General features: G+C 40.1%; 1 protein-coding gene across 1 annotated transcript in view; it reads right to left on the bottom strand.

Annotated features, from left to right (window-relative positions):
* ACAD11 (acyl-CoA dehydrogenase family member 11) overlaps positions 1-26,714 on the bottom strand; it is a 381,257-nt gene that overhangs the window by 106,262 nt on the left and 248,281 nt on the right. Inside the window, 1 exon segment of the mRNA XM_053714335.1 lies at positions 12,367-12,433. Coding sequence (XP_053570310.1) covers positions 12,367-12,433 — 67 coding nt within the window.

Below are 26,714 nucleotides of genomic sequence, written 5' to 3'. Positions count from 1 at the left end.
AAGATACTAAAAGAGACTCACTGAGACCCTTATGTATAGTTAGACCCGCAAGGTGGTAGCCTCTTGGGAAACATTCACATTACAATACATTGCAAATAAAGTAAAATGAAACAATCTTACAGGAATCTACGACATGGAACAGGAACATGGCCCTTCAAGCGTGAAGGATAGTAGCATTGCCTGTGAAGTTTGACAACGCTGATTGCTTGAGGAGCTGTTGATATGAGTCGGGATGGTTTCGCAGAAAGAAACTCCCTGCATCTCTGGACTCTAACTTTCATCCAAGCCCTCACTGAGAGACTGACAGGACTACTTAAAACTCCTGTCCCATGTCGAAGAGTACTACCCTCCATAAGAGACAAAAACAAAAATTAAAAATTCTGACACTTCTCCGCCATCCTCCTGGGACGAAAGGCAAAGAATGACTGGGGAATGAGGGGAGTGGGAAGAGTAGTTAAGCCTTTGGCTGGGTTGTCTTTGTCTCCTCTTGGTGGCCAGGTTCTTATTTCCCAAAAGTAATGAATGCAGCTGTGGACTCTTTCCATTTAAGAAGAAAATAGGATTGATACTCAAATCCAAGCTCTGAGTCCAGAGTATGTTGCAGTCCACAGAAGGCAACAAATGTTTCCTTTTTTAGAAAGTTGCAAACAGGCTATGTTATCCAAGCCGTATTTCTCCAGAAAATGCTGTAATTAAATACAAATACAGACTTTTCTTAGTGTAATAAACGTTAGATTAACAAGGCAAAGTATATCCAAACTTACACTTAAAGTGAATGTAAATTATACGGTTGTTAATGTACACTAACAATTCTCAATAAACTTATAATTGAAACCGCAATGTTTTTTTTCTTCAAAATTCATGTTTTATTACAGGGAGTGCAGAATTATTAGGCAAATTAATATTTTGACCACATCATCCTCTTTATGCATGTTGTCTTACTCCAAGCTGTATAGGCTCGAAAGCCTACTACCAATTAAGCATATTAGGTGATGTGCATCTCTGTAATGAGAAGGGGTGTGGTCTAATGACATCAACACCCTATATCAGGTGTGCATAATTATTAGGCAACTTCCTTTCCTTTGGCAAAATGGGTCAAAAGAAGGACTTGACAGGTTCAGAAAAGTCAAAAATAGTGAGATATCTTGCAGAGGGATGCAGCACTCTTAAAATTGCAAAGCTTCTGAAGCGTGATCATCGAACAATCAAGCGTTTCATTCAAAATAGTCAACAGGGTCGCAAGAAGCGTGTGGAAAAACCAAGGCGCAAAATAACTGCCCATGAACTGAGAAAAGTCAAGCGTGCAGCTGCCAAGATGCCACTTGCCACCAGTTTGGCCATATTTCAGAGCTGCAACATCACTGGAGTGCCCAAAAGCACAAGGTGTGCAATACTCAGAGACATGGCCAAGGTAAGAAAGGCTGAAAGACGACCACCACTGAACAAGACACACAAGCTGAAACGTCAAGACTGGGCCAAGAAATATCTCAAGACTGATTTTTCTAAGGTTTTATGGACTGATGAAATGAGAGTGAGTCTTGATGGGCCAGATGGATGGGCCCGTGGCTGGATTGGTAAAGGGCAGAGAGCTCCAGTCCGACTCAGACGCCAGCAAGGTGGAGGTGGAGTACTGGTTTGGGCTGGTATCATCAAAGATGAGCTTGTGGGGCCTTTTCGGGTTGAGGATGGAGTCAAGCTCAACTCCCAGTCCTACTGCCAGTTTCTGGAAGACACCTTCTTCAAGCAGTGGTACAGGAAGAAGTCTGCATCCTTCAAGAAAAACATGATTTTCATGCAGGACAATGCTCCATCACACGCGTCCAAGTACTCCACAGCGTGGCTGGCAAGAAAGGGTATAAAAGAAGAAAATCTAATGACATGGCCTCCTTGTTCACCTAATCTGAACCCCATTGAGAACCTGTGGTCCATCATCAAATGTGAGATTTACAAGTAGGGAAAACAGTACACCTCTCTGAACAGTGTCTGGGAGGCTGTGGTTGCTGCTGCACGCAATGTTGATGGTGAACAGATCAAAACACTGACAGAATCCATGGATGGCAGGCTTTTGAGTGTCCTTGCAAAGAAAGGTGGCTATATTGGTCACTGATTTGTTTTTGTTTTGTTTTTGAATGTCAGAAATGTATATTTGTGAATGTTGAGATGTTATATTGGTTTCACTGGTAAAAATAAATAATTGAAAACAGAATTTATGTTTACCTGATAAATTACTTTCTCCAACGGTGTGTCCGGTCCACGGCGTCATCCTTACTTGTGGGATATTCTCTTCCCCAACAGGAAATGGCAAAGAGCCCAGCAAAGCTGGTCACATGATCCCTCCTAGGCTCCGCCTTCCCCAGTCATTCGACCGACGTAAAGGAGGAATATTTGCATAGGAGAAATCATATGATACCGTGGTGACTGTAGTTAAAGAAAATAAATTATCAGACCTGATTAAAAAACCAGGGCGGGCCGTGGACCGGACACACCGTTGGAGAAAGTAATTTATCAGGTAAACATAAATTCTGTTTTCTCCAACATAGGTGTGTCCGGTCCACGGCGTCATCCTTACTTGTGGGAACCAATACCAAAGCTTTAGGACACGGATGAAGGGAGGGAGCAAATCAGGTCACCTAGATGGAAGGCACCACGGCTTGCAAAACCTTTCTCCCAAAAATAGCCTCAGAAGAAGCAAAAGTATCAAATTTGTAAAATTTAGTAAAAGTGTGCAGTGAAGACCAAGTCGCTGCCTTACATATCTGATCAACAGAAGCCTCGTTCTTGAAGGCCCATGTGGAAGCCACAGCCCTAGTGGAATGAGCTGTGATTCTTTCAGGAGGCTGCCGTCCGGCAGTCTCGTAAGCCAATCTGATGATGCTTTTAATCCAAAAAGAGAGAGAAGTAGAAGTTGCTTTTTGACCTCTCCTTTTACCAGAATAAACAACAAACAAGGAAGATGTTTGTCTAAAATCCTTTGTAGCATCTAAATAGAATTTTAGAGCACGAACTACATCCAAATTGTGCAACAAACGTTCCTTCTTTGAAACTGGATTCGGACACAAAGAAGGCACGACTATCTCCTGGTTAATGTTTTTGTTAGAAACAACTTTCGGAAGAAAACCAGGTTTAGTACGCAAAACCACCTTATCTGCATGGAACACCAGATAAGGAGGAGAACACTGCAGAGCAGATAATTCTGAAACTCTTCTAGCAGAAGAAATTGCAACCAAAAACAAAACTTTCCAAGATAATAACTTAATATCAACGGAATGTAAGGGTTCAAACGGAACCCCCTGAAGAACTGAAAGAACTAAATTGAGACTCCAAGGAGGAGTCAAAGGTTTGTAAACAGGCTTGATTCTAACCAGAGCCTGAACAAAGGCTTGAACATCTGGCACAGCTGCCAGCTTTTTGTGAAGTAACACAGACAAGGCAGAAATCTGTCCCTTCAAAGAACTTGCAGATAATCCTTTCTCCAAACCTTCTTGAAGAAAGGATAGAATCTTAGGAATTTTTACCTTGTCCCAAGGGAATCCTTTAGATTCACACCAACAGATATATTTTTTCCATATTTTGTGGTAGATTTTTCTAGTTACAGGCTTTCTGGCCTGAACAAGAGTATCAATGACAGAATCTGAGAACCCTCGCTTTGATAAGATCAAGCGTTCAATCTCCAAGCAGTCAGTTGGAGTGAGACCAGATTCGGATGTTCGAACGGACCTTGAACAAGAAGGTCTCGTCTCAAAGGTAGCTTCCATGGTGGAGCCGATGACATATTCACCAGGTCTGCATACCAAGTCCTGCGTGGCCACGCAGGAGCTATCAAGATCACCGATGCCCTCTCCTGATTGATCCTGGCTACCAGCCTGGGGATGAGAGGAAACAGCGGGAATACATAAGCTAGTTTGAAGGTCCAAGGTGCTACTAGTGCATCTACTAGAGTCACCTTGGGATCCCTGGATCTGGACCCGTAGCAAGGAACCTTGAAGTTCTGACGAGAGGCCATCAGATCCATGTCTGGAATGCCCCACAATTGAGTAATTTGGGCAAAGATTTCCGGATGGAGTTCCCACTCCCCCGGATGAAATGTCTGACGACTCAGAAAATCCGCTTCCCAATTTTCCACTCCTGGGATGTGGATTGCAGACAAGTGGCAGGAGTGAGTCTCCGCCCATTGAATGATTTTGGTCACTTCTTCCATCGCCAGGGAACTCCTTGTTCCCCCCTGATGGTTGATGTACGCAACAGTCGTCATGTTGTCTGATTGAAACCGTATGAACTTGGCCTTCGCTAGCTGAGGCCAAGCCTTGAGAGCATTGAATATCGCTCTCAGTTCCAGAATATTTATCGGGAGAAGAGATTCTTCCCGAGACCAAAGACCCTGAGCTTTCAGGGGTCCCCAGACCGCGCCCCAGCCCACCAGACTGGCGTCGGTCGTGACAATGACCCACTCTGGTCTGCGGAAGCTCATCCCCTGTGACAGGTTGTCCAGGGACAGCCACCAACGGAGTGAATCTCTGGTCCTCTGATCTACTTGTATCGTCGGAGACAAGTCTGTATAGTCCCCATTCCACTGACTGAGCATGCACAGTTGTAATGGTCTTAGATGAATTCGCGCAAAAGGAACTATGTCCATTGCCGCTACCATCAAACCTATTACTTCCATGCACTGCGCTATGGAAGGAAGAGGAACAGAATGAAGTATTTGACAAGAGTTTAGAAGTTTTGATTTTCTGGCCTCTGTCAGAAAAATCCTCATTTCCAAGGAGTCTATTATTGTTCCCAAGAAGGGAACCCTTGTTGACGGAGATAGAGAACTTTTTTCTACGTTCACTTTCCACCCGTGAGATCTGAGAAAGGCCAGGACAATGTCCGTGTGAGCCTTGCTTGTAGAAGGGACGACGCTTGAATCAGTATGTCGTCCAAGTAAGGTACTACTGCAATGCCCCTTGGTCTTAGCACCGCTAGAAGGGACCCTAGTACCTTTGTGAAAATTCTTGGAACAGTGGCTAATCCAAACGGAAGTGCCACAAACTGGTAATGCTTGTCCAGAAATGCGAACCTTAGGAACCGATGATGTTCCTTGTGGATAGGAATATGTAGATACGCATCCTTTAAATCCACCGTGGTCATGAATTGACCTTCCTGGATGGAAGGAAGAATTGTTCGAATGGTTTCCATTTTGAACGATGGAACCTTGAGAAACTTGTTTAGGATCTTGAGATCTAAGATTGGTCTGAATGTTCCCTCTTTTTTGGGAACTACGAACAGATTGGAGTAGAACCCCATCCCTTGTTCTCCTAATGGAACAGGATGAATCACTCCCATTTTTAACAGGTCTTCTACACAATGTAAGAATGCCTGTTTTTTTATGTGGTCTGAAGACAATTGAGACCTGTGGAACCTCCCCCTTGGGGGAAGCCCCTTGAATTCCAGAAGATAACCTTGGGAGACTATTTCTAGCGCCCAAGGATCCAGAACATCTCTTGCCCAAGCCTGAGCGAAGAGAGAGAGTCTGCCCCCCACCAGATCCGGTCCCGGATCGGGGGCTAACATCTCATGCTGTCTTGGTAGCAGTGGCAGGTTTCTTGGCCTGCTTACCTTTGTTCCAGCCTTGCATTGGCCTCCAGGCTGGCTTGGCTTTGAGAAGTATTACCCTCTTGCTTAGAGGACGTAGCACTTGGGGCTGGTCCGTTTCTGCGAAAGGGACGAAAATTAGGTTTATTTTTGGCCTTGAAAGACCTATCCTGAGGAAGGGCGTGGCCCTTGCCCCCAGTGATATCAGAAATAATCTCTTTCAAGTCAGGGCCAAACAGCGTTTTCCCCTTGAAAGGAATGTTAAGCAATTTGTTCTTGGAAGACGCATCCGCTGACCAAGATTTTAGCCAAAGCGCTTTGCGCGCCACAATAGCAAACCCAGAATTTTTCGCCGCTAATCTAGCCAATTGCAAAGTGGCGTCTAGGGTGAAAGAGTTAGCCAATTTGAGAGCATGAATTCTGTCCAAAATCTCCTCATAAGAAGAATCTTTATTGAGCGCCTTTTCTAGTTCATCGAACCAGAAACACGCTGCTGTAGTGACAGGAACAATGCATGAAATTGGTTGTAGAAGGTAACCTTGCTGAACAAACATCTTTTTAAGCAAACCCTCTAATTTTTTATCCATAGGATCTTTGAAAGCACAACTATCTTCTATGGGTATAGTGGTGCGTTTGTTTAGAGTAGAAACCGCCCCCTCGACCTTGGGGACTGTCTGCCATAAGTCCTTTCTGGGGTCGACCATAGGAAACAATTTCTTAAATATAGGGGGAGGGACGAAAGGTATGCCGGGCCTTTCCCATTCTTTATTTACAATGTCCGCCACCCGCTTGGGTATAGGAAAAGCTTCGGGGGGCCCCGGGACCTCTAGGAACTTGTCCATTTTACATAATTTCTCTGGAATGACCAAATTCTCACAATCATCCAGAGTAGATAACACCTCCTTAAGCAGGGCGCGGAGATGTTCCAATTTAAATTTAAATGTAATCACATCAGGTTCAGCTTGTTGAGAAATTTTCCATGAATCTGAAATTTCTCCCTCAGACAAAACCTCCCTGGCCCCCTCAGACTGGTGTAGGGGCACTTCAGAACCAATATCATCAGCGTCCTCATGCTCTTCAGTATTTTCTAAAACAGAGCAGTCGCGCTTTCGCTGATAAGTGGGCATTTTGGCTAAAATGTTTTTGATAGAATTATCCATTACAGCCGTTAATTGTTGCATAGTAAGGAGTATTGGCGCGCTAGATGTACTAGGGGCCTCCTGTGTGGGCAAGACTGGTGTAGACGAAGGAGGGGATGATGCAGTACCATGCTTACTCCCCTCACTTGAGGAATCATCTTGGGCATCATTTTCTCTAAATTTTGTGTCACATAAATCACATCTATTTAAATGAGAAGGAACCTTGGCTTCCCCACATACAGAACACAGTCTATCTGGTAGTTCAGACATGTTAAACAGGCATAAACTTGATAACAAAGTACAAAAAACGTTTTAAAATAAAACCGTTACTGTCACTTTAAATTTTAAACTGAACACACTTTATTACTGCAAATGTGAAAAAGTATGAAGGAATTGTTCAAAATTCACCAAAATTTCACCACAGTGTCTTAAAGCCTTAAAAGTATTGCACACCAAATTTGAAAGCTTTAACCCTTAAAATAACGGAACCGGAGCCGTTTTTATATTTAACCCCTTTACAGTCCCTGGTATATATATGCTTATATATCAATCGTTTTAGCCCAGAAAATGTCTACAGTCTTAAAAGCCCTTGTGAAGCCCTTTTTTTCTTTATGTAATAAAAATGGCTTACCGGATCCCATAGGGAAAATGACAGCTTCCAGCATTACATCGTCTTGTTAGAAATGTGTCATACCTCAAGCAGCAAAAGTCTGCTCACTGTTTCCCCCAACTGAAGTTAATTCCTCTCAACAGTCCTGTGTGGAAACAGCCATCGATTTTAGTAACAGTTGCTAAAATCATTTTCCTCTTACAAACAGAAATCTTCATCTCTTTTCTGTTTCAGAGTAAATAGTACATACCAGCACTATTTTAAAATAACAAACTCTTGATTGAATAATAAAAACTACAGTTAAACACTAAAAAACTCTAAGCCATCTCCGTGGAGATGTTGCCTGTACAACGGCAAAGAGAATGACTGGGGAAGGCGGAGCCTAGGAGGGATCATGTGACCAGCTTTGCTGGGCTCTTTGCCATTTCCTGTTGGGGAAGAGAATATCCCACAAGTAAGGATGACGCCGTGGACCGGACACACCTATGTTGGAGAAATGGGTATATATTTGTTTTTTGTTAAGTTGCCTAATAATTATGCACAGTAATAGTCACCTGCACAAACAGATATCCCCCTAAAATAGCTAAAACTAAAAACAAACTAAAAACTACTTCCAAAAATATTCAGCTTTGATATTAATGATTTTTTTGGGTTCATTGAGAACCCAAATCCTCAAAAATACAACTTGCCTAATAATTCTGCACTCCCTGTATAATTTATATTATAACTTATCTCCGTTTTGAAGGATAACTTCTCCCATCCTGGACTTCCTGTATTCTGACTACATTGCGTATAGAGCAGTCCCGCCTGCTCTATTACGTAGTCCTGAAGCACGCTCACGAAGAGAAATCAATTAGCCCATGCGTTTTAAAACTATGGCTAATATGCGCATGCGTGCCCTGATCCATTGCGAATCGTAATAAATGCTAGTAAATGCTTAGCGCATGCGCTAGACGTGGACGAGCATTGCTTGTCAATCATGAATAGGAAGGGAACGCATGCGCAGTTATATCACATGACGACGAAAAAAAGGGGCTGGACGCCACGGGGTGTAATTGATTATTCGTTTAAGGAACTGTCTATCAACTTGGAAATGAGGGACAAGATGGCGGGCGGAGGTATAAAGTAAGAAAAATAGTGATAAATACGTTTATATTCGCATTTCTTATTCAATAAAAAAAATCATGACTTAAACTAACCTTTATTTTTGAAGATTCACAACATGAGGATGAGAGGTGACCGTGAGTTTACATTCACTTTAAGAAAGCCTAGTTTGCGGTATTTCAGTTAGAAGCAGGTGCAGATGCAATGTGTCTGTTCTTCCAGACTACGGAAGCCGTATAGGCTCAAAAACAGTTGGAAGAACAGACACATTGCATCTGCACCTGCATCTAACCGTAATACCGCGGACGTGTGGCGGGTTTTACTTACACAACACAGAGATCTGACATTGGTTGGCTGTACGGAGCTTAACCAGGCTTTCCTAGGTGTAAAAAAAAAAGAAACATACCGGGGGACTTTGTGTAAAAAAAGAGCCTTTATTTAGAAACCTTTTAAAACTTGCGGCAACAAAGATTCTGTGTATTCACTACAAACAAACATGCCGGTGTCCAGGCAGCGTCATAGGGGTCAGTTGACGCGTTTCGGCAAATCGCCGTAGTCAAAGCTGTATGACCCACTTTACACACCCCTGGAGTTTAAAACAATCAGTACAATTTTATTGGTTGTATATTTATGATGAAGTCTTTTACATTTAAATAATTATCAATTATATTCCATTGTTACATTTTCTTTATACATTGTAATATATAAAAAAAAGAATTACATTTGTTGCACTGTGACTACTTGGTACACTCTCTTAATAAAGATACAACCTAATACTAGTCGGTATTTTCAAATTCGTTTACATCAGTTTAATCTCGTTATTACCTCTCTATTTTTACAGAAATGGATGTTTTTATTTTTTTCTCATTCTTACTTTTTATTTTCACTTAATAGAAGCAACTTAGATAGATATTATAACAATATTATAGGCACCTCCTATCATGTGCCGATGCTTGATGCATCTCATGTTTTTGTTGTATCGAGGAACGATATTTAAAGATATAGTACTACATTTTCCTAAGAATGGAATTCTCACTAATTTTCTGATTTAGAAATACTTTTAAATATATGCTATATGTATGTGCCTTTTTACTTATTTGCTGATACTTATTACACCTTATTGTTAGATATAGTTATAAACCCAAAACAATCCTTTTGAATGGAAAACATAGTGCTATAATTTCAGTATTTATTCAACATTTTGAATGTCTTACTCCATCAACGCTCTATTCCCAATGTTGTGCTTTATTTTCAAACATACTGCATTTGATCCCTCTTATTGCCAAAAATGTATTACATCAAATTATTACATCAAATTCTGAGTTTAATCCCCTGGGGATTCTTGTTTGCAATTTAATCATCCAAAACACCTCTTGTTTGGCTAGGATGTAATTAATATCTCCCCCTCTCTCTTTCCTAAGTGTAAGTTTGGATATAATTTGCCTTGTTAATCTAACGTTTATTACACTAAGAGAAGTCTGTATTTGTATTTAATTACAGCATTTTCTGGAGAAATACAGCTTGGATAACATAGCCTGTTTGCAAATCCATTGAGATACCAAGGTAAGATCTTAATAGAATGAACAGACGTTTCATGAATCAGTCAGGTAAAAACATGAAGATAATAATAGAATCCAGATAATTCCCATGACTGCACCCAAATAGAGAAGACTCCAAAACAGGCTAAAGATGTAGTTATGTGGTCGATGAAATCAAAGCACATCTTATGTCTCTCCCAATAACCCCTACTTAAAATCACATCACTATCTACATAACTGCATTCTTCATTTGAATACCCTTTTGCTCTCTATTTTCAGTTGTATGCACTTTGCTGATACCAAGTAAATGCAATTACTTTTTGTACACACTACAAATTAGTAAGAGTTAAAGCTAGACCTATCTCACTATCACTTAAAGAGACAGGAAACTCCAAATGTTTATTCATAATTTGGATAGAACATACAATTTTAAACAACTTTCCAATTTACTTCTATTATCAAATGTACTTCGTTCTCTTGTTATCCTTTGCTGAAGGAACAGTATTGCACTACTGGCAGCTAGCTGAACACATCTAGTTAGCCAATCACAAGAGACAAATGTGTGCAGGCACCAATCAGCAGCTAGCTCCCACTGGTGTAGGATATGTGCATATTCTTTTTCAACAAGGGATACCAAGAGAAAGAAGCACATTTGAAAATAGAAGTGAATTTAAAAGTGTCTTAAAATGACATGCTCTATCTGTATCATGCTAGTTTAGTTTTGACTTTCCTTTTTAAAGGGACATTCTAATGAGAAAAAAATAAAATGCTCTAAAACGTTTTATTTCACCTTTGTTTAGTGGAGAATTTCCTGGTATTTCAGGGCTGGACATGTTAAAGTCTCCCTAAATTGGAAAGTTGTTTGAAACTGTAGGAAAAAGTTTTGGGTCCAGGCTCTTTTAAGTAATATACACAGTTAAATAAATTAATTAAAATAAGCTTGTATTATTATTTTATTATTATCGGTTATTTGTAGAGCGCCAACAGATTCTGCAGCGCTAATATAGGAAATGAGTTAAACAAAAAATATAAATAAAGTTTAATTTTATTCTGATGTGTTATTTTTAGCATGAGTATAATGTAATGTGTTTAATGGCCAATCCCACCCATTAGTAACCAGCTCTCCATATAAAAAGGTTTGTGCTCTCTTGGGTTAAACATATAGTTAAAAGTCTCACTTGCTATAGATGGCTCACAGGTCTTCTCCATCTTAGTAGCTGCAATGTGTTGTGCCTCCTGAAACCGACTTTACTTATGTGTTTAACCCCTTTGCAGGGATAAATCACAGTTATCAAGAAACATTAAAACAAAAATAAAATGTTCTACAAAATTAGACCATTTTGCTTTTCTTCATGATCATTTTGTTTTACAGAGACTGTCATTTAAAGGGACAGTCAACACCAGAATTTTTGTTGTTTAAAAAGAAAGATAATCCATTAATTACCAATTTCCCAGTTTTGCATAACCAACACTATTATAGAAATATACTTTTCACCTCTATAATTACCTTGTATCTAAGCTTCTGCAAACTGCCCCCTCATTTCAGTTCTTTTGACAGACTTGCAATTTAGCCAATCAGTGCTCACTCCTAGGTCACTTCACGTGCATGAGCTCAATGTTATCTATATGAAACACATGAACTAATGCCCTCTAGTGGTCAAAATGCATTCAGATTAGAGGCAGTCTTCAAGTTCTCAGAAATTAGCATATGAACCTCCTAAGTTTAGCTTTCAACTAAGAAAACCAAAAGAACAAAGCAAAATTGGTGATAAAAGTAAATCAGGAAGTTGTTTAAAATTACATGCCCGATTTAAATCATGAAAGTTTTTTTTGACTGGACTGTCCCTTTAAATGCATTAAAACATATTTTATGATACTATTTAAAATAAAAGCCATTATACAAATAATGACATAAATGTCAACTCAATTTCAACTCAAATACTAATTAAAATTTCAACTCAAATAATAATTCCCCATAGTTATGTAGTTATTGCTTTATAATTTAACCCCTTAACAGACGGACTTATATGTCAACATCGGAACAAAGTTCCGATGTAAACAAATAAGTTAAAAATTGAAACCACACGATCGTTTATGCGATCACATGATTTCAATGATGGGATTGTGTCTGGGGGGAGTGCCTATGACGCTAGGCAAGCCCTCCAGCCCGCGATCCCATTCGGGAAGCTCCTTTGGCTTTAGTACAACCAAAAGGCTAGGACGTTCTATGCCCAGTGCGGTTAGAGCGTCATAGAACGTCCTAACGGTGTTAAGGGTTAATGAGGTTGTAATGTGTCTTTCCCTAGCTATTGCCAGTAATGATACAGAAGAATAGTGTTCTCTGTCTTTAACTCACATAAGACATATTGTAAATACAGATCAGCATTTATTTTTTTCCTACCTGGATGAGGATGCCTTTTCTGTCTTCCCCATTACTATTGCCACTTTGCAATCTGCATTTCCAGCTCCTACAATTAGAAATATACGTTTGTATTAAAAAAAGGACAGTTAAATCTGCTTTTAAATTGCAGTTTGCTGAATAATAACTTGTCTCAGTACCAAGCAATTAGAAACCCACTGGAAAAAATTATTACCATTCCCCATATATGATATTTGTTTATTACAAGTACAAGCTGTCTCTCGCATTTTTCTGTAGTATAATCCAAATACTCAAATCCAAAGGTCAATCCTCCAGACAAGACAGTCGGCTAGATTTAGAGTTTTGTCAGTAACGACCCGCGTAGCCAACGCTGGCTTTTTTTCCCCCGAACCTTTTAAATACTGCTGGTATTTAGAGTTCACAGAAAGGCTGCGTTAGGCTCCAAAAAGGGAGCGTATAGCATATTTACCGCCACTGCAACTCTCAATACCAGCGGTGCTTACGGACGCGGCCAGCTTCAAAAACGTGCTCGTGCACGATTTCCCCATAGGAAACAATGGAAGTGGGGCAGTTTGAGCTGAAAAAAAAACCTAACACCTGCAAAAAAGCAGCGTTCAGCTCCTAACGCAGCCCCATTGTTTCCTATGGGGAAACACTTCCTAAGTCTGCACCTAACACCCTAACATGAACCACGAGTCTAAACACCCCTAACCTTACACTTATTAACCCCTAATCTGCAGCCCCCGCTATCGCTGACCCCTGCATATTTTTTTTAACCCCTAATCTGCTGCTCCGTACACCGCCGCAACCTATCCCTATGTACCCCATATCTGCTGCCCCTAACACCGCCGACCCCTATATTATATTTATTAACCCCTAATCTGCCGACCGGACCTCACCGCTACTCTAATAAATGTATTAACCCCTAAAGCTAAGTCTAACCCTAACACTAACACCCCCCTAAGTTAAATATAATTTAAATCTAACGAAATAAATAAACTCTTATTAAATAAATTATTATTATTTAAAGCTAAATACTTACCTGTAAAATAAACCCTAATATAGCTACAATATAAATAATAATTATATTATAGCTATTTTAGGAATAATATTTATTTTACAGGCAACTTTGTAATTATTTTAACCAGGTACAATAGCTATTAAATAGTTAATAACTATTTAATAGCTACCTAGTTAAAATAATTACAAAATGACCTGTAAAATAAATCCTAACCTAAGTTACAATTAAACCTAACACTACACTATCAATAAATTAATTAAATAAAATACCTACAATTATCTACAATTAAATCTAACACTACACTATCAATAAATTAATTAAATAAAATACCTACAATTAAATCTAACACTACACTATCAATAAATTAATTACATGAAATACCTACAAATAAATACAATTAAATAAATTAACTAAAGTACAAAAAATAAAAAAAGCTAAGTTACAAAAAATAAAAAAATTAATTACAAACATAATAAAAATATTACAACAATTTTAAGCTAATTACACCTACTCTAAGCCCCCTAATAAAATAACAGAGCCCCCCAAAATAAAAAAATGCCCTACCCTATTCTAAAATTAAAATAGAAAAGCTCTTTTACCTTACCATCCCTTAAAAGGGCCTTTTGCGGGGCATGCCCCAAAGAATTCAGCTCTTTTGCCTGTAAAAAAAACATACAATACCCCCCCCAACATTACAACCCACCACCCACATACCCCTAAACTAACCCAAACCCCCCTTAAATAAACCTAACACTAAGCCCCTGAAGATCTTCCTACCTTATCTTCACCACACCGGGTATCTATCACCGATCCGTCCAGGCTACGAAATCTTCATCCAAGCCCAAGAGGGGGCTGGAGATCCATCATCTGGCTGAAGTCTTCTATCAAGCGGCAAGAAGAAGTCCAGAAGAGGCTCCAAAGTCTTCATCCTATCCGGGCAGAAGAGGAGATCCGAAGAAGTCCAGAAGAGGCTCCAAAGTCTTCATCCTATCCGGGCAGAAGAGGAGATCCGGACCGGTAACCATCTTCATCCAAGCGGCATCTTCTATCTTCATCCGATGACGAGCGGCTCCATCTTGAAGACCTCCGGCGCGGATTCTATCAGCCAATCGGAATTAAGGTAGGAAAATTCTGATTGGCTGATTGAATCAGCCAATCAGATTGAGCTTGCATTCTATTGGCTGTTCCGATCAGCCAATAGAATGTGAGCTCAATCTGATTGGCTGATTGGATCAGCCAATAGGATTGAACTTGAATCTGATTCGCTGATTCCATCAGCCAATCAGATTTTTCCTACCTTAATTCCGATTGGCTGATAGAATCCTATCAGCCAATCGGAATTCGAGGGACGCCATCTTGGATGACGTCATTTAAAGGAACCTTCATTCGGACTTAGGACGTCGGAAGAAGAGGATGGATCCGCGCCGGAGGTCTTCAAGATGGAGCCGCTCGTCATCGGATGAAGATAGAAGATGCCGCTTGGATGAAGATGGTTGCCGGTCCGGATCTCCTCTTCTGCCCGGATAGGATAAAGACTTTGGAGCCTCTTCTGGACTTCTTGCCGCTTGATAGAAGACTTCAGCCAGATGATGGATCTCCAGCCCCCGCTTGGGCTTGGATGAAGATTTCGGAGCCTGGACGGATCGGTGATAGATACCCGGTGTGGTGAAGATAAGGTAGGAAGATCTTCAGGGGCTTAGTGTTAGGTTTATTTAAGGGGGGTTTGGGTTAGATTAGGGGTATGTGGGTGGTGGGTTGTAATGTTGGGGGGGGGTATTGTATGTTTTTTTTTACAGGCAAAAGAGCTGAATTCTTTGGGACATGCCCTGCAAAAGGCCCTTTTAAGGGCTGGTAAGGTAAAAGAGCTTTTCTATTTTAATTTTAGAATAGGGTAGGGCATTTTTTTATTTTGGGGGGCTTTGTTATTTTATTAGGGGGCTTAGAGTAGGTGTAATTAGCTTAAAATTGTTGTAATATTTTTATTATGTAATTAATTTTTTTATTTTTTGTAACTTAGCTTTTTTTATTTTTTTGTACTTTAGTTAGTTTAATTATTTGTATTTATTTGTAGGTATTTGAATGTAATTAATTTATTGATAGTAAAATAGTAACATAGTAGATAAGGTTGAAAAAAGACTGAAGTCCATCGAGTTCAACCTATACAAATCTAAAAAGCTCCAGTTAAGCTTAAATAACCCCATTAAAATGTGACCCATTTAATACTAGCAATCATATCCATGAATTTTGTTTATATACAGAAATTTCACTACCTCCTTTGGTAATGAGTTCCACAATTTTATTGCTCTTACAGTGAAAAAACGTTTCCGTTGCAGGAGATTAAATCTCCTTTCCTCCAACCTTAAATTATGACCTCTTGTCAGAAACAATTTTCTTGGAATAAACAGAGCTTCTGCCATCTCTGTATATGGGCCATGAATATATTTGTATAAAGTAATCATGTCACCTCTCAAGCGCCTTTTTTCTAAAGAAAACAGACCCAGTTTGGCTAGCCTCTCCTCATAGGTTAATTTCTCCAATCCCCTTATTAGCTTTGTGGCCCTTCTCTGAACTTTTTCTAGTTCTGCAATATCTTTTTTAGCAATCGGTCCCCAGAACTGCACTCCAAACTCAAGGTGAGGTCTTACCAGGGCTTTATATAATGACAGAATTATGCTTTCCTCCCTTGAATCAATGCCTCTTTTAATACATGCTAGTATCTTATTAGCCTTTGAAGCCGCTGCCCTGCATTGTGCACCCATCTTTAGCTTGTTATCTATTACTACTCCCAAATCCCTTTCCTCCTGTGTTTGGCTAAGTCTTGTCCCATTTAAAAAATACGTAGCCTGCTTATTTTTACTTCCAAAATGTAGAACCTTGCATTTTTCCGTATTAAATCTCATTTTCCATTCACTTGCCCATAGTTCTAATTTTAGCAAATCCCTTTGTAAAGAGAGTTCGTCCTGCTCTGACCTAATGACCTTACTTAACTTAGTATCATCTGCAAAAACATAATTTATGCTTACCTGATAAATTTATTTCTCTTGTAGTGTATCCAGTCCACGGATCATCCATTACTTGTGGGATATTCTCCTTCCCAACAGGAAGTTGCAAGAGGATCACCCACAGCAGAGCTGCTATATAGCTCCTCCCTCACTGCCATATCCAGTCATTCGACCGAAACAAGACGAGAAAGGAGAAACCATAGGGTGCAGTGGTGACTGTAGTTTAATTAAAATTTAGACCTGCCTTAAAAGGACAGGGCGGGCCGTGGACTGGATACACTACAAGAGAAATAAATTTATCAGGTAAGCATAAATTATGTTTTCTCTTGTTAAGTGTATCCAGTCCACGGATCATCCATTACTTGTGGGATACCAATACCAAAGCTAAAGTACACGGATGATGGGAGGGACAAGGCAGGAACTTAAACGGAAGGAACCACTGCCTGTAGAACCTTTCTCCCAAAAACAGCCTCCGAAGAAGCAAAAGTGTCAAATTTGTAAAATTTTGAAAAGGTGTGAAGCGAAGACCAAGTCGCAGCCTTGCAAATCTGTTCAACAGAGGCCTCATTTTTAAAGGCCCAGGTGGAAGCCACAGCTCTAGTAGAATGAGCTGTAATCCTTTCAGGGGGCTGCTGTCCAGCAGTCTCATAGGCTAAGCGTATTATGCTCCGAAGCCAAAAGGAGAGAGAGGTTGCCGAAGCTTTTTGACCTCTCCTCTGTCCAGAGTAAACGACAAACAGGGCAGATGTTTGACGAAAATCTTTAGTAGCCTGTAAGTAAAACTTCAAGGCACGGACTACGTCCAGATTATGCAAAAGACGTTCCTTCTTTGAAGAAGGATTAGGACACAATGATGGAACAACAATCTCTTGATTGATATTCCTGTTAGAAACCACCTTAGGTAAAAACCCAGGTTTGGTACGCAGAACTACCTTGTCTGAATGAAAAATCAGATAAGGAGAATCACAATGTAAGGCAGATAACTCAGAGACTCTTCGAGCCGAGGAAATAGCCATCAAAAACAGAACTTTCCAAGATAAAAGTTTAATATCAATGGAATGAAGGGGTTCAAACGGAACTCCCTGAAGAACTTTAAGAACCAAGTTTAAGCTCCACGGGGGAGCCACAGTTTTAAACACAGGCTTAATCCTAACCAAAGCCTGACAAAATGCCTGGACGTCTGGAACTTCTGCCAGACGCTTGTGCAAAAGAATAGACAGAGCAGAGATATGTCCTTTTAAAGAACTAGCTGATAAGCCTTTGTCCAAACCCTCTTGGAGAAAGGACAATATCCTAGGAATCCTAACCTTACTCCATGAGTAACTCTTGGATTCACAACAATAAAGATATTTACGCCATATCTTATGGTAGATTTTTCTGGTGACAGGCGTTCGAGCCTGTATTAAGGTATCAATGACTGACTCGGAGAAGCCACGCCTTGATAGAATCAAGCGTTCAATCTCCATGCAGTCAGTCTCAGAGAAATTAAATTTGGATGATTGAAAGAATCAGAATCACCGATGCTCTCTCCTGTTTGATTTTGGCAATCAGTCGAGGGAGCAGAGGAAACGGTGGAAACACATAGGCCAGGTTGAAGAACCAAGGAGCTGCTAGAGCATCTATCAGCGTTGCTCCCGGGTCCCTGGACCTGGATACGTAACAAGGAAGCTTGGCGTTCTGGCGAGACGCCATGAGATCCAGTTCTGGTTTGCCCCAATGATGGACCAGTTGAGCAAACACCTCCGGATGGAGTTCCCACTCCCCCGGATGAAAAGTCTGACGATCCTGGGATGTGGATCGCTGACAGGTGGCAAGAGTGAGACTCTGCCCAGCGAATTATCTTTGAGACTTCTAACATCGCTAGGGAACTCCTGGTTCCCCCTTGATGTTTGATGTAAGCCACAGTCGTGATGTTGTCCGACTGAAATCTGATGAACCTCGGTGTTGCTAACTGAGGCCAAGCTAGAAGAGCCTTGAATATTGCCCTTAACTCCAGAATATTTATTGGGAGGAGTTTCTCCTCCTGAGTCCACGATCCCTGAGCCTTCAGGGAGTTCCAGACTGCGCCCCAACCTAGAAGGCTGGCATCTGTTGTTACAATCGTCCAATCTGGCCTGCGGAAGGACATACCCTTGGACAGATGGACCCGAGAAAGCCACCAGAGAAGAGAATCTCTGGTCTCTTGATCCAGATTTAGTAGAGGGGACAAATCTGAGTAATCCCCATTCCACTGACTTAGCATGCATAATTGCAGCGGTCTGAGATGCAGGCGCGCAAATGGCACTATGTCCATTGCCGCTACCATTAAGCCGATTACTTCCATGCACTGAGCCACTGACGGGCGTGGAATGGAATGAAGGACACGGCAAGCATTTAGAAGTTTTGATAACCTGGACTCCGTCAGGTAAATTTTCATCTCTACAGAATCTATAAGAGTCCCTAGGAAGGAGACTCTTGTGAGTGGTGATAGAGAACTCTTTTCCACGCTCACTTTCCACCCATGCGACCTCAGAAACGCCAGAACTATCTCTGTATGAGACTTGGCAATTTGAAAGCTTGACGCCTGTATCAGGATGTCGTCTAGATACGGAGCCACCGCTATGCCTCGCGGTCTTAGAACCGCCAGAAGTGAGCCCAGAACCTTTGTAAAAATTCTCGGGGCAGTGGCCAACCCGAAGGGAAGAGCTACAAATTGGTAATGCCTGTCTAGAAAGGCAAACCTTAGGAACCGATGATGATCTTTGTGAATCGGTATGTGAAGGTAGGCATCCTTTAAGTCCACTGTGGTCATGTACTGACCCTCTTGGATCATGGGTAGGATGGTCCGAATAGTTTCCATTTTGAATGATGGAACTCTGAGGAATTTGTTTAAGATCTTTAGATCCAAGATTGGTCTGAAGGTTCCCTCTTTCTTGGGAACCACAAACATATTTGAATAAAATCCCTGTCCTTGTTCCGTCCGCGGAACTGGATGGATCACTCCCATTACTAGGAGGTCTTGCACACAGCTTAGGAATGCCTCTTTCTTTAGCTGGTTTGCTGATAACCTTGAAAGATGAAATCTCCTTTGTGGAGGAGAAGCTTTGAAGTCCAGAAGATATCCCTGAGATATGATCTCCAACGCCCAGGGATCCTGAACATCTCTTGCCCACGCCTGGGCGAAGAGAGAAAGACTGCCCCCCACTAGATCCGTTTCCGGATAGGGGGCCGTTCCTTCATGCTGTCTTGGGGGCAGCAGCAGGCTTTCTGGCCTGCTTGCCCTTGTTCCAGGACTGGTTAAGTTTCCAGGCCTGTCTAGAATGAGCAACAGTTCCCTCTTGTTTTGAAGCGGAGGAAGTTGATGCTGCTCCTGCCTTGAAATTTTCGAAAGGCACGAAAATTAGACTGTTTGGCCTTTGATTTGGCCCTGTCCTGAGGAAGGGTATGACCCTTGCCTCCAGTAATGTCAGCAATAATTTCCGTCAAGCCAGGCCCGAATAAGGTCTGCCCCTTGAAAGGAATGTTGAGTAATTTAGACTTCGAAGTCACGTCAGCTGACCAGTATTTAAGCCATAGCGCCCTACGCGCCTGGATGGCGAATCCGGAATTCTTAGCCATTAGTTTAGTCAAATGAACAAAGGCATCAGAAACAAATGAGTTAGCTAGCTTAAGCGTTCTAAGCTTGTCAATAATTTCATTCAATGGAGCTGTCTGGATGGCCTCTTCCAGGGCCTCAAACCAGAATGCCGCCACAGCAGTGACAGGCGCAATGCATGCAAGGGGCTGTAAAATAAAACCTTGTTGAATAAACATTTTCTTAAGGTAACCCTCCAATTTTTTTATCCATTGGATCTGAAAAAGCACAACTGTCCTCAACTTAGGGACCGTCTGCCATAAGTCCCGTGTAGTGGTGTCTATTGGAAACATTTTTCTAAATATAGGAGGTGGGGAAAAGGGCACACCGGGTCTATCCCACTCCTTGCTAATAATTTCTGTAAGCCTTTTAGGTATAGGAAAAACGTCAGTACACACCGGCACTGCATAGTATCTATCCAGCCTACACAATTTCTCTGGAATTGCAACTGTGTTACAGTCATTCAGAGCAGCTAATACCTCCCCAAGCAATACACGGAGGTTCTCAAGCTTAAATTTAAAATTAGAAATTTCTGAATCAGGTTTCCCCGAGTCAGAGATGTCACCCACAGACTGAAGCTCTACGTCCTCATGTTCTGCATACTGTGACGCAGTATCAGACATGGCTCTAACAGCATTTGCGCGCTCTGTATCTCTCCTAACCCCAGAGCTATCGCGCTTGCCTCTTAATTGAGGCAATCTAGATAATACCTCTGACAGGGTAATATTCATGATTGCAGCCATGTCCTGCAAGGTAATCTCTATGGGAGTCCGTGATGTAATTGGCGCCATATTAGCGTGCGTCCCTTGAGCGGGAGGCGAAGGGTCTGACACGTGGGGAGAGTTAGTCGGCATAACTTCCCCCTCGACAGAACCCTCTGATGATAATTATTTTATAGATAAAGACTGATCTTTACTGTTTAAGGTGAAATCAATACATTTAGTACACATTCTCCTATGGGGCTCCACCATGGCTTTCAAACATAATGAACAAGTAGGTTCCTCTGTGTCAGACATGTTTAAACAGACTAGCAATGAGACTAGCAAGCTTGGAAAACACTTTAAAACAAGTTTACAAGCAATATAAAAAACGTTACTGCGCCTTTAAGAAACACAAATTTTCCCAAATTTTGAAATAACAGTGAAAAAATGCAGTTACACTAACGAAATTTTTAAAGTGTATGTAATAAGTTAGCAGAGCATTGCACCCACTTGCAAATGGATGATTAACCCCTTAATACCAAAAACGGAATAACAAATGACAAAAACGTTTTTTAAACAGTCACAACAACTGCCCCAGCTCTACTGTGGCTTTTTACCTCCCTCAATACGACTTTTGAAGCCTTTTGAGCCCTTCAGAGAAGTCCTGGATCATGCAGGAAGAAGCTGGATGTCTGTGTCTGTAATTTTTGCTGTGCAAAAAAAACGCTAAAATAGGCCCCTCCCACTCATATTACAACAGTGGGAAGCCTCAGGGAACTGTTTCTAGGCAAAATTCAAGCCAGCCATGTGGAAAAAACTAGGCCCCAATAAGTTTTATCACCAAACATATGTAAAAAACGATTAAACATGCCAGCAAACGTTTTAAAATACACTTTTATAAGAGTATGTATCTCTATTAATAAGCCTGATACCAGTCGCTATCACTGCATTTAAGGCTTTACTTACATTACTTCGGTATCAGTAGCATTTTCTAGCAAATTCCATCCCTAGAAAAATATTTTAACTGCACATACCTTATTACAGGAAAACCTGCACGCTATTCCCCCTCTGAAGTTACCTCACTCCTCAGAATATGTGAGAACAGCAAAGGATCTTAGTTACTTCTGCTAAGATCATAGAAAACGCAGGCAGATTCTTCTTCTAAATACTGCCTGAGATAAACAGTACACTCCGGTACCATTTAAAAATAACAAACTTTTGATTGAAGAAATAAACTAAGTATAAAACACCACAGTCCTCTTACGACCTCCATCTTAGTTGAGAGTTGCAAGAGAATGACTGGGTATGGCAGTGAGGGGAGGAGCTATATAGCAGCTCTGCTGTGGGTGATCCTCTTGCAACTTCCTGTTGGGAAGGAGAATATCCCACAAGTAATGGATGATCCATGGACTGGATACACTTAACAAGAGAAAATAGAGATGTCGCTATTTAATCCTTGCTCCAAGTCATTTATAAAATATTAAAAAGAACAGGGCCCAGTACTAATCCCTGGGGGACGCCACTGATTACCTTTGTCCAATCTGAGTATGATCCATTTACTACTACTTGTTGCTCCCTATCTTTTATCCAGTTATTTATCCATGAGCTAACATTTTCAGCTATTCCCAGTCCCTTAATTTTGTGCATTAATCTCTCATGTGGCACTGTATCAAATGCCTTTGCAAAATCTAAGTATATCACATCAACTGATTCCCCTTTATCTATATTTTTACTTACTTCCTCGTAGAATCTAATTAGATTAGTTTGACATGATCTATTTCTCCTAAAGCCATGCCGATTAGAACTCATAATCTTGTTTACACGAATATGCTCATCAATATAATCCCTTATAATCCCTTCAAATATCTTCCCCACTATTGATGTCAGACTAACTGGTCTATAGCTTCCTGGATCATCCCTGCTTCCCTTTTTGAAGAGTGGCACCATATCAGCTTTACGCCAATCCTGGGGTACCATGCCTGAGGATAATGAGTCTTGAAAAATTAAGAGTAAACGTTTGTCTATAACAGTGCTAAGTTCCCTTAACACCCTTGGGTGTATTCCATCTGGGCCTGGAGTTTTATTTACCTTAATATTTTCCAGTTTTTTCCTGATATCCTCTAAACAAAACCCAGTTAGTGGTATGGACTGGCATGTTCTATTCTGTTCCAAAGTATCATTCAATGGTTCCTCTCTTGTGTATACTGAAGAAAAAAACTGGTTTAGTACCTCAGCCTTCTCCCTGTCATTATTTATCATGCTACCCTCCACGCATTTTAATGTACCTATATTATCCTTCTTAGATTTTTTGCTATTTATGTACTTAAAGAACCTTTTAGGGTTAGACTTAGAATCCTTGGCAATTAATTTTTCATTTTCAGATTTTTGCTAATTTGATTGCTTTTTTGCATGCTTTGTTACATTCCTTATAAATATTGTATGCTGAGTCTGTACTATTTTCTTTTAATAATTTAAATGCCCTACGTTTTTTCCTAATTTCTCTTAACACATTTTTATTTAGCCATAACGGCTTTGTTTTTTTATTTTTATTTTTATAACCATATGGTATGTGTTGATATGTAAATTTATTTAACACATTTTTAAATATTATCCATTTATCCTCTGTATTTTTATTAGAAAATACATTGTCCCAATTTATATTTTTTAATGATTTCCTTAAATCGTTGAATTTTGCTTTCTTGAAATTAAAAGTCTTAGTTAAACCTTTAAAACACTGCATATGAAAAGAGATTTCAAATGTGACCATGTTATGATCACTGTTACCCAAATGTTCTTTAACTTCTATGTTTGATATTATATCTGTATTGTTTGATAGCACTAAATCCAATATAGCTTTACTCCTAGTTGGCTCCTCTATTAATTGTGACAAGAAGTTATCCCTGAGAACATTTAAAAATCTATCCCCCTTAGCTGAATTACTAGTTTCATTGGCCCAGTTTATATCAGGATAGTTAAAATCTCCCATAATTACAGCACTGTTATTAGCAGCCTTACGTATTTGGATAAGTAGTTGAGTTTCCTCCAGGTCACTAATGTTGGGAGGCTTGTAGCATGTTCCTAGTAATATTTTTTTAGGATTTTTCCCCCCACTCTTTATTTCAACCCACAAGGTCTCTACATTGTCACTTGTATCATAAATATCTTCCCTTATTGTAGGTTTAAGGTTAGGTTTAATATACATGCAGATTCCTCCACCCCTTTTATTATTCCTGTCCCTCCGAAATAATGTATACCCCTCTAAGTTAACTGCCCAGTCATGTGAATCATCCCACCAAGTTTCAGTTATACTGATAACATCGTAGTCCTCTCCTGCAACTAAGAGCGTCAGCTCCCCCATTTTACCTGTCATGCTTCTTGCATTTGTTGTCATACATTTAATTTTCATGTGCTTTCTGCTGCTACTTGGTGTGCTTTCCTCTATACTTTCTAATGTGACATTTCTTAAGTCATCCCTTCCTTGAGATATTAAGGGAGTGACATATTCACAGACTGATCTCTCTGTTCTATTGTGTTCTAACTGACCCTCCCCCCCTTTGCCTAGTTTAAAAGGTTCTCTAAACATGCTACCATCCTTTCCCCCAACACACCTGCACCCATGTCATTCAGGTGCAATCCATCCTTACTGTACAAATTGTACCCTAGTGAAAAATCAGCCCAGTGTTCTAAAAAGTCAAACCCCTCATTTTTACACCATGTTTTTAGCCATGAATTAACAGACCTTAACTCCTTCTGCCTTACTGAATTAGCACACGGCACTGGTAATATCTCAGAAAATATTACTTTGGAGGTCCTTGCTTTAAGCTTGCTACCTAACTCCCTGAAGTCATTTTTTTAGGACTCTCCATCTCCCACCAATTCCTTCATTAGTACCAATATGCACCATGACCGCAGGATCAGACCCACATCCCTCTAACAATCTATCAATACGTTCCACAATATGCCTAACACGAGCCCCTGGAAGACAGCAAACTGTTCTATGTAAAGGGTCTGGATGACAAATTACCATATCAACCTTCCTAATAATAGAGTCTCCTACCACCAACATCTGCCTCTGGCCCTGACTTGTATGCCCCTCTTCCATGACTGAAGGACTGCCCACCATAGTATGCTCCTCTTCCACAGCTAAAGGACTGTTCACTATACTAGGAAACACAGCCCTATCTGACACTGCCACCCCTGAACTGATATCCCCAACATCTTCACTTAATCTGGCAAATCTATTTGGGTGTACCAGCTCAGAACTGGCCTGTCTCTTCCGCTTACCTTTACTTCGCCCTCTAACTGTGACCCAGCTACATCCTGGAGTCTCCTCATCTGAATCCTCCCCATTCCCACTGCTGGAACCATTAACAACCAGCTCAGTCCTATCCATTTCCCTTTCAAGTGTCTGAATTTCATGTAGTGTTGCAATTCGTTACTCCAGATCCCCAATACGAGTTTCTAAAGAGACAATATGCTCACACTTGCCACAAACATATAATCCCAGAAGCGGCTGCTCCAGTGATGCAAACATGTGGCAAGCTGTACACTGAATGAGATTCTCACACATTCTTAATAAAAGGTTTAACTTAAAAGTATAAAATAAATATATTTCCCCTTGGTTACCCCAAACCCTTGTTAGCCTAACTACCTTTGTAAGCTAACTATTATACTTAAACAAACAATCTTACTTTAACAGAGAATCAATACAGCAAGCCTGAAAGAGCAAGCTCCCATAGTAAATGTGCTAAATTTATAGTCTAGCTAGGCCCAAACAGCTGAAAAAAAATCCCACCCCTAATTACCCACACAGGAAACAAGAAAAAAAAATAAAAAAAAAAATGGATACAAACCAACAAACAGTTATTTTGTTTTATAAAATGCAACCCTTGAAAAGTAAAATATTTATAAATTAGCTTTGTAAGCTAACTATTATACTTAAACAGACAATCTTACTTTAACAGAGAATCAATACAGCAAGCCTGAAAGAGCAAGCTCCCAGAGTAAATGTGCTAAATTTATAGTCTAGCTAGGCCCAAACAGCTGAAAAAAATCCCACCCCTAATTACCCACACAGGGAACAAGAAAAAAAAAATAATAAAAAAAAAATGGATACAAACCAACAAACAGTTATTTTGTTTTATAAAATGCAACCCTTGAAAAGTAAAATATTTATAAATTAGCTTTGTAAGCTAACTATTATACTTAAACAGACAATCTTACTTTAACAGAGAATCAATACAGCAAGCCTGAAAGTGTAGTGTTAGATTTAATTGTAGATAATTGTAGGTATTTTATTTAATTAATTTATTGATAGTGTAGTGTTAGGTTTAATTGTAACTTAGGTTAGGATTTATTTTACAGGTCATTTTGTAATTATTTTAACTAGGTAGCTATTAAATAGTTATTAACTATTTAATAGCTATTGTACCTGGTTAAAATAATTACAAAGTTGCCTGTAAAATAAATATTATTCCTAAAATAGCTATAATATAATTATTATTTATATTGTAGCTATATTAGGGTTTATTTTACAGGTAAGTATTTAGCTTTAAATAGGAATAATTTATTTAATAAGAGTTAATTTATTTAGTTAGATTTAAATTATATTTAAATTAGGGGGGTGTTAGTGTTAGGGTTAGACGTAGCTTTAGGGGTTAATACATTTATTAGAGTAGAGGTGAGGTCCGGTCGGCAGATTAGGGGTTAATACTTGAAGTTAGGTGTCAGCGATGTTAGTGAGGCGGATTAGGGGTTAATACATTTATTATAGTAGCGGTGAGGTTCGGTCGGCAGATTAGGGGTTAATAATTGTAGGTAAGGTAGCAGCGACGTTGGTGGCAGCAGATTAGGGGTTAATAAATATAATATAGGGGTCGGCGGTGTTAGGGGCAGCAGATTAGGGGTACATAGGGATAACATAGGTTGCGGCAGTGTGCGGTCGGCAGATTAGGGGTAAAAAAATTATTAGAGTGGCGGCGATGTGGGGGGGCCTCGGTTTAGGGGTACATAGGTAGTTTATGGGTGTTAGT

The sequence above is a fragment of the Bombina bombina genome, chromosome 5 (assembly GCF_027579735.1).
Source record: "Bombina bombina isolate aBomBom1 chromosome 5, aBomBom1.pri, whole genome shotgun sequence".
Lineage (NCBI taxonomy): Eukaryota > Metazoa > Chordata > Amphibia > Anura > Bombinatoridae > Bombina > Bombina bombina.
Note: the sequence above shows the minus strand (reverse complement) of the source record. Positions and strands in the feature narration are given on the sequence as shown.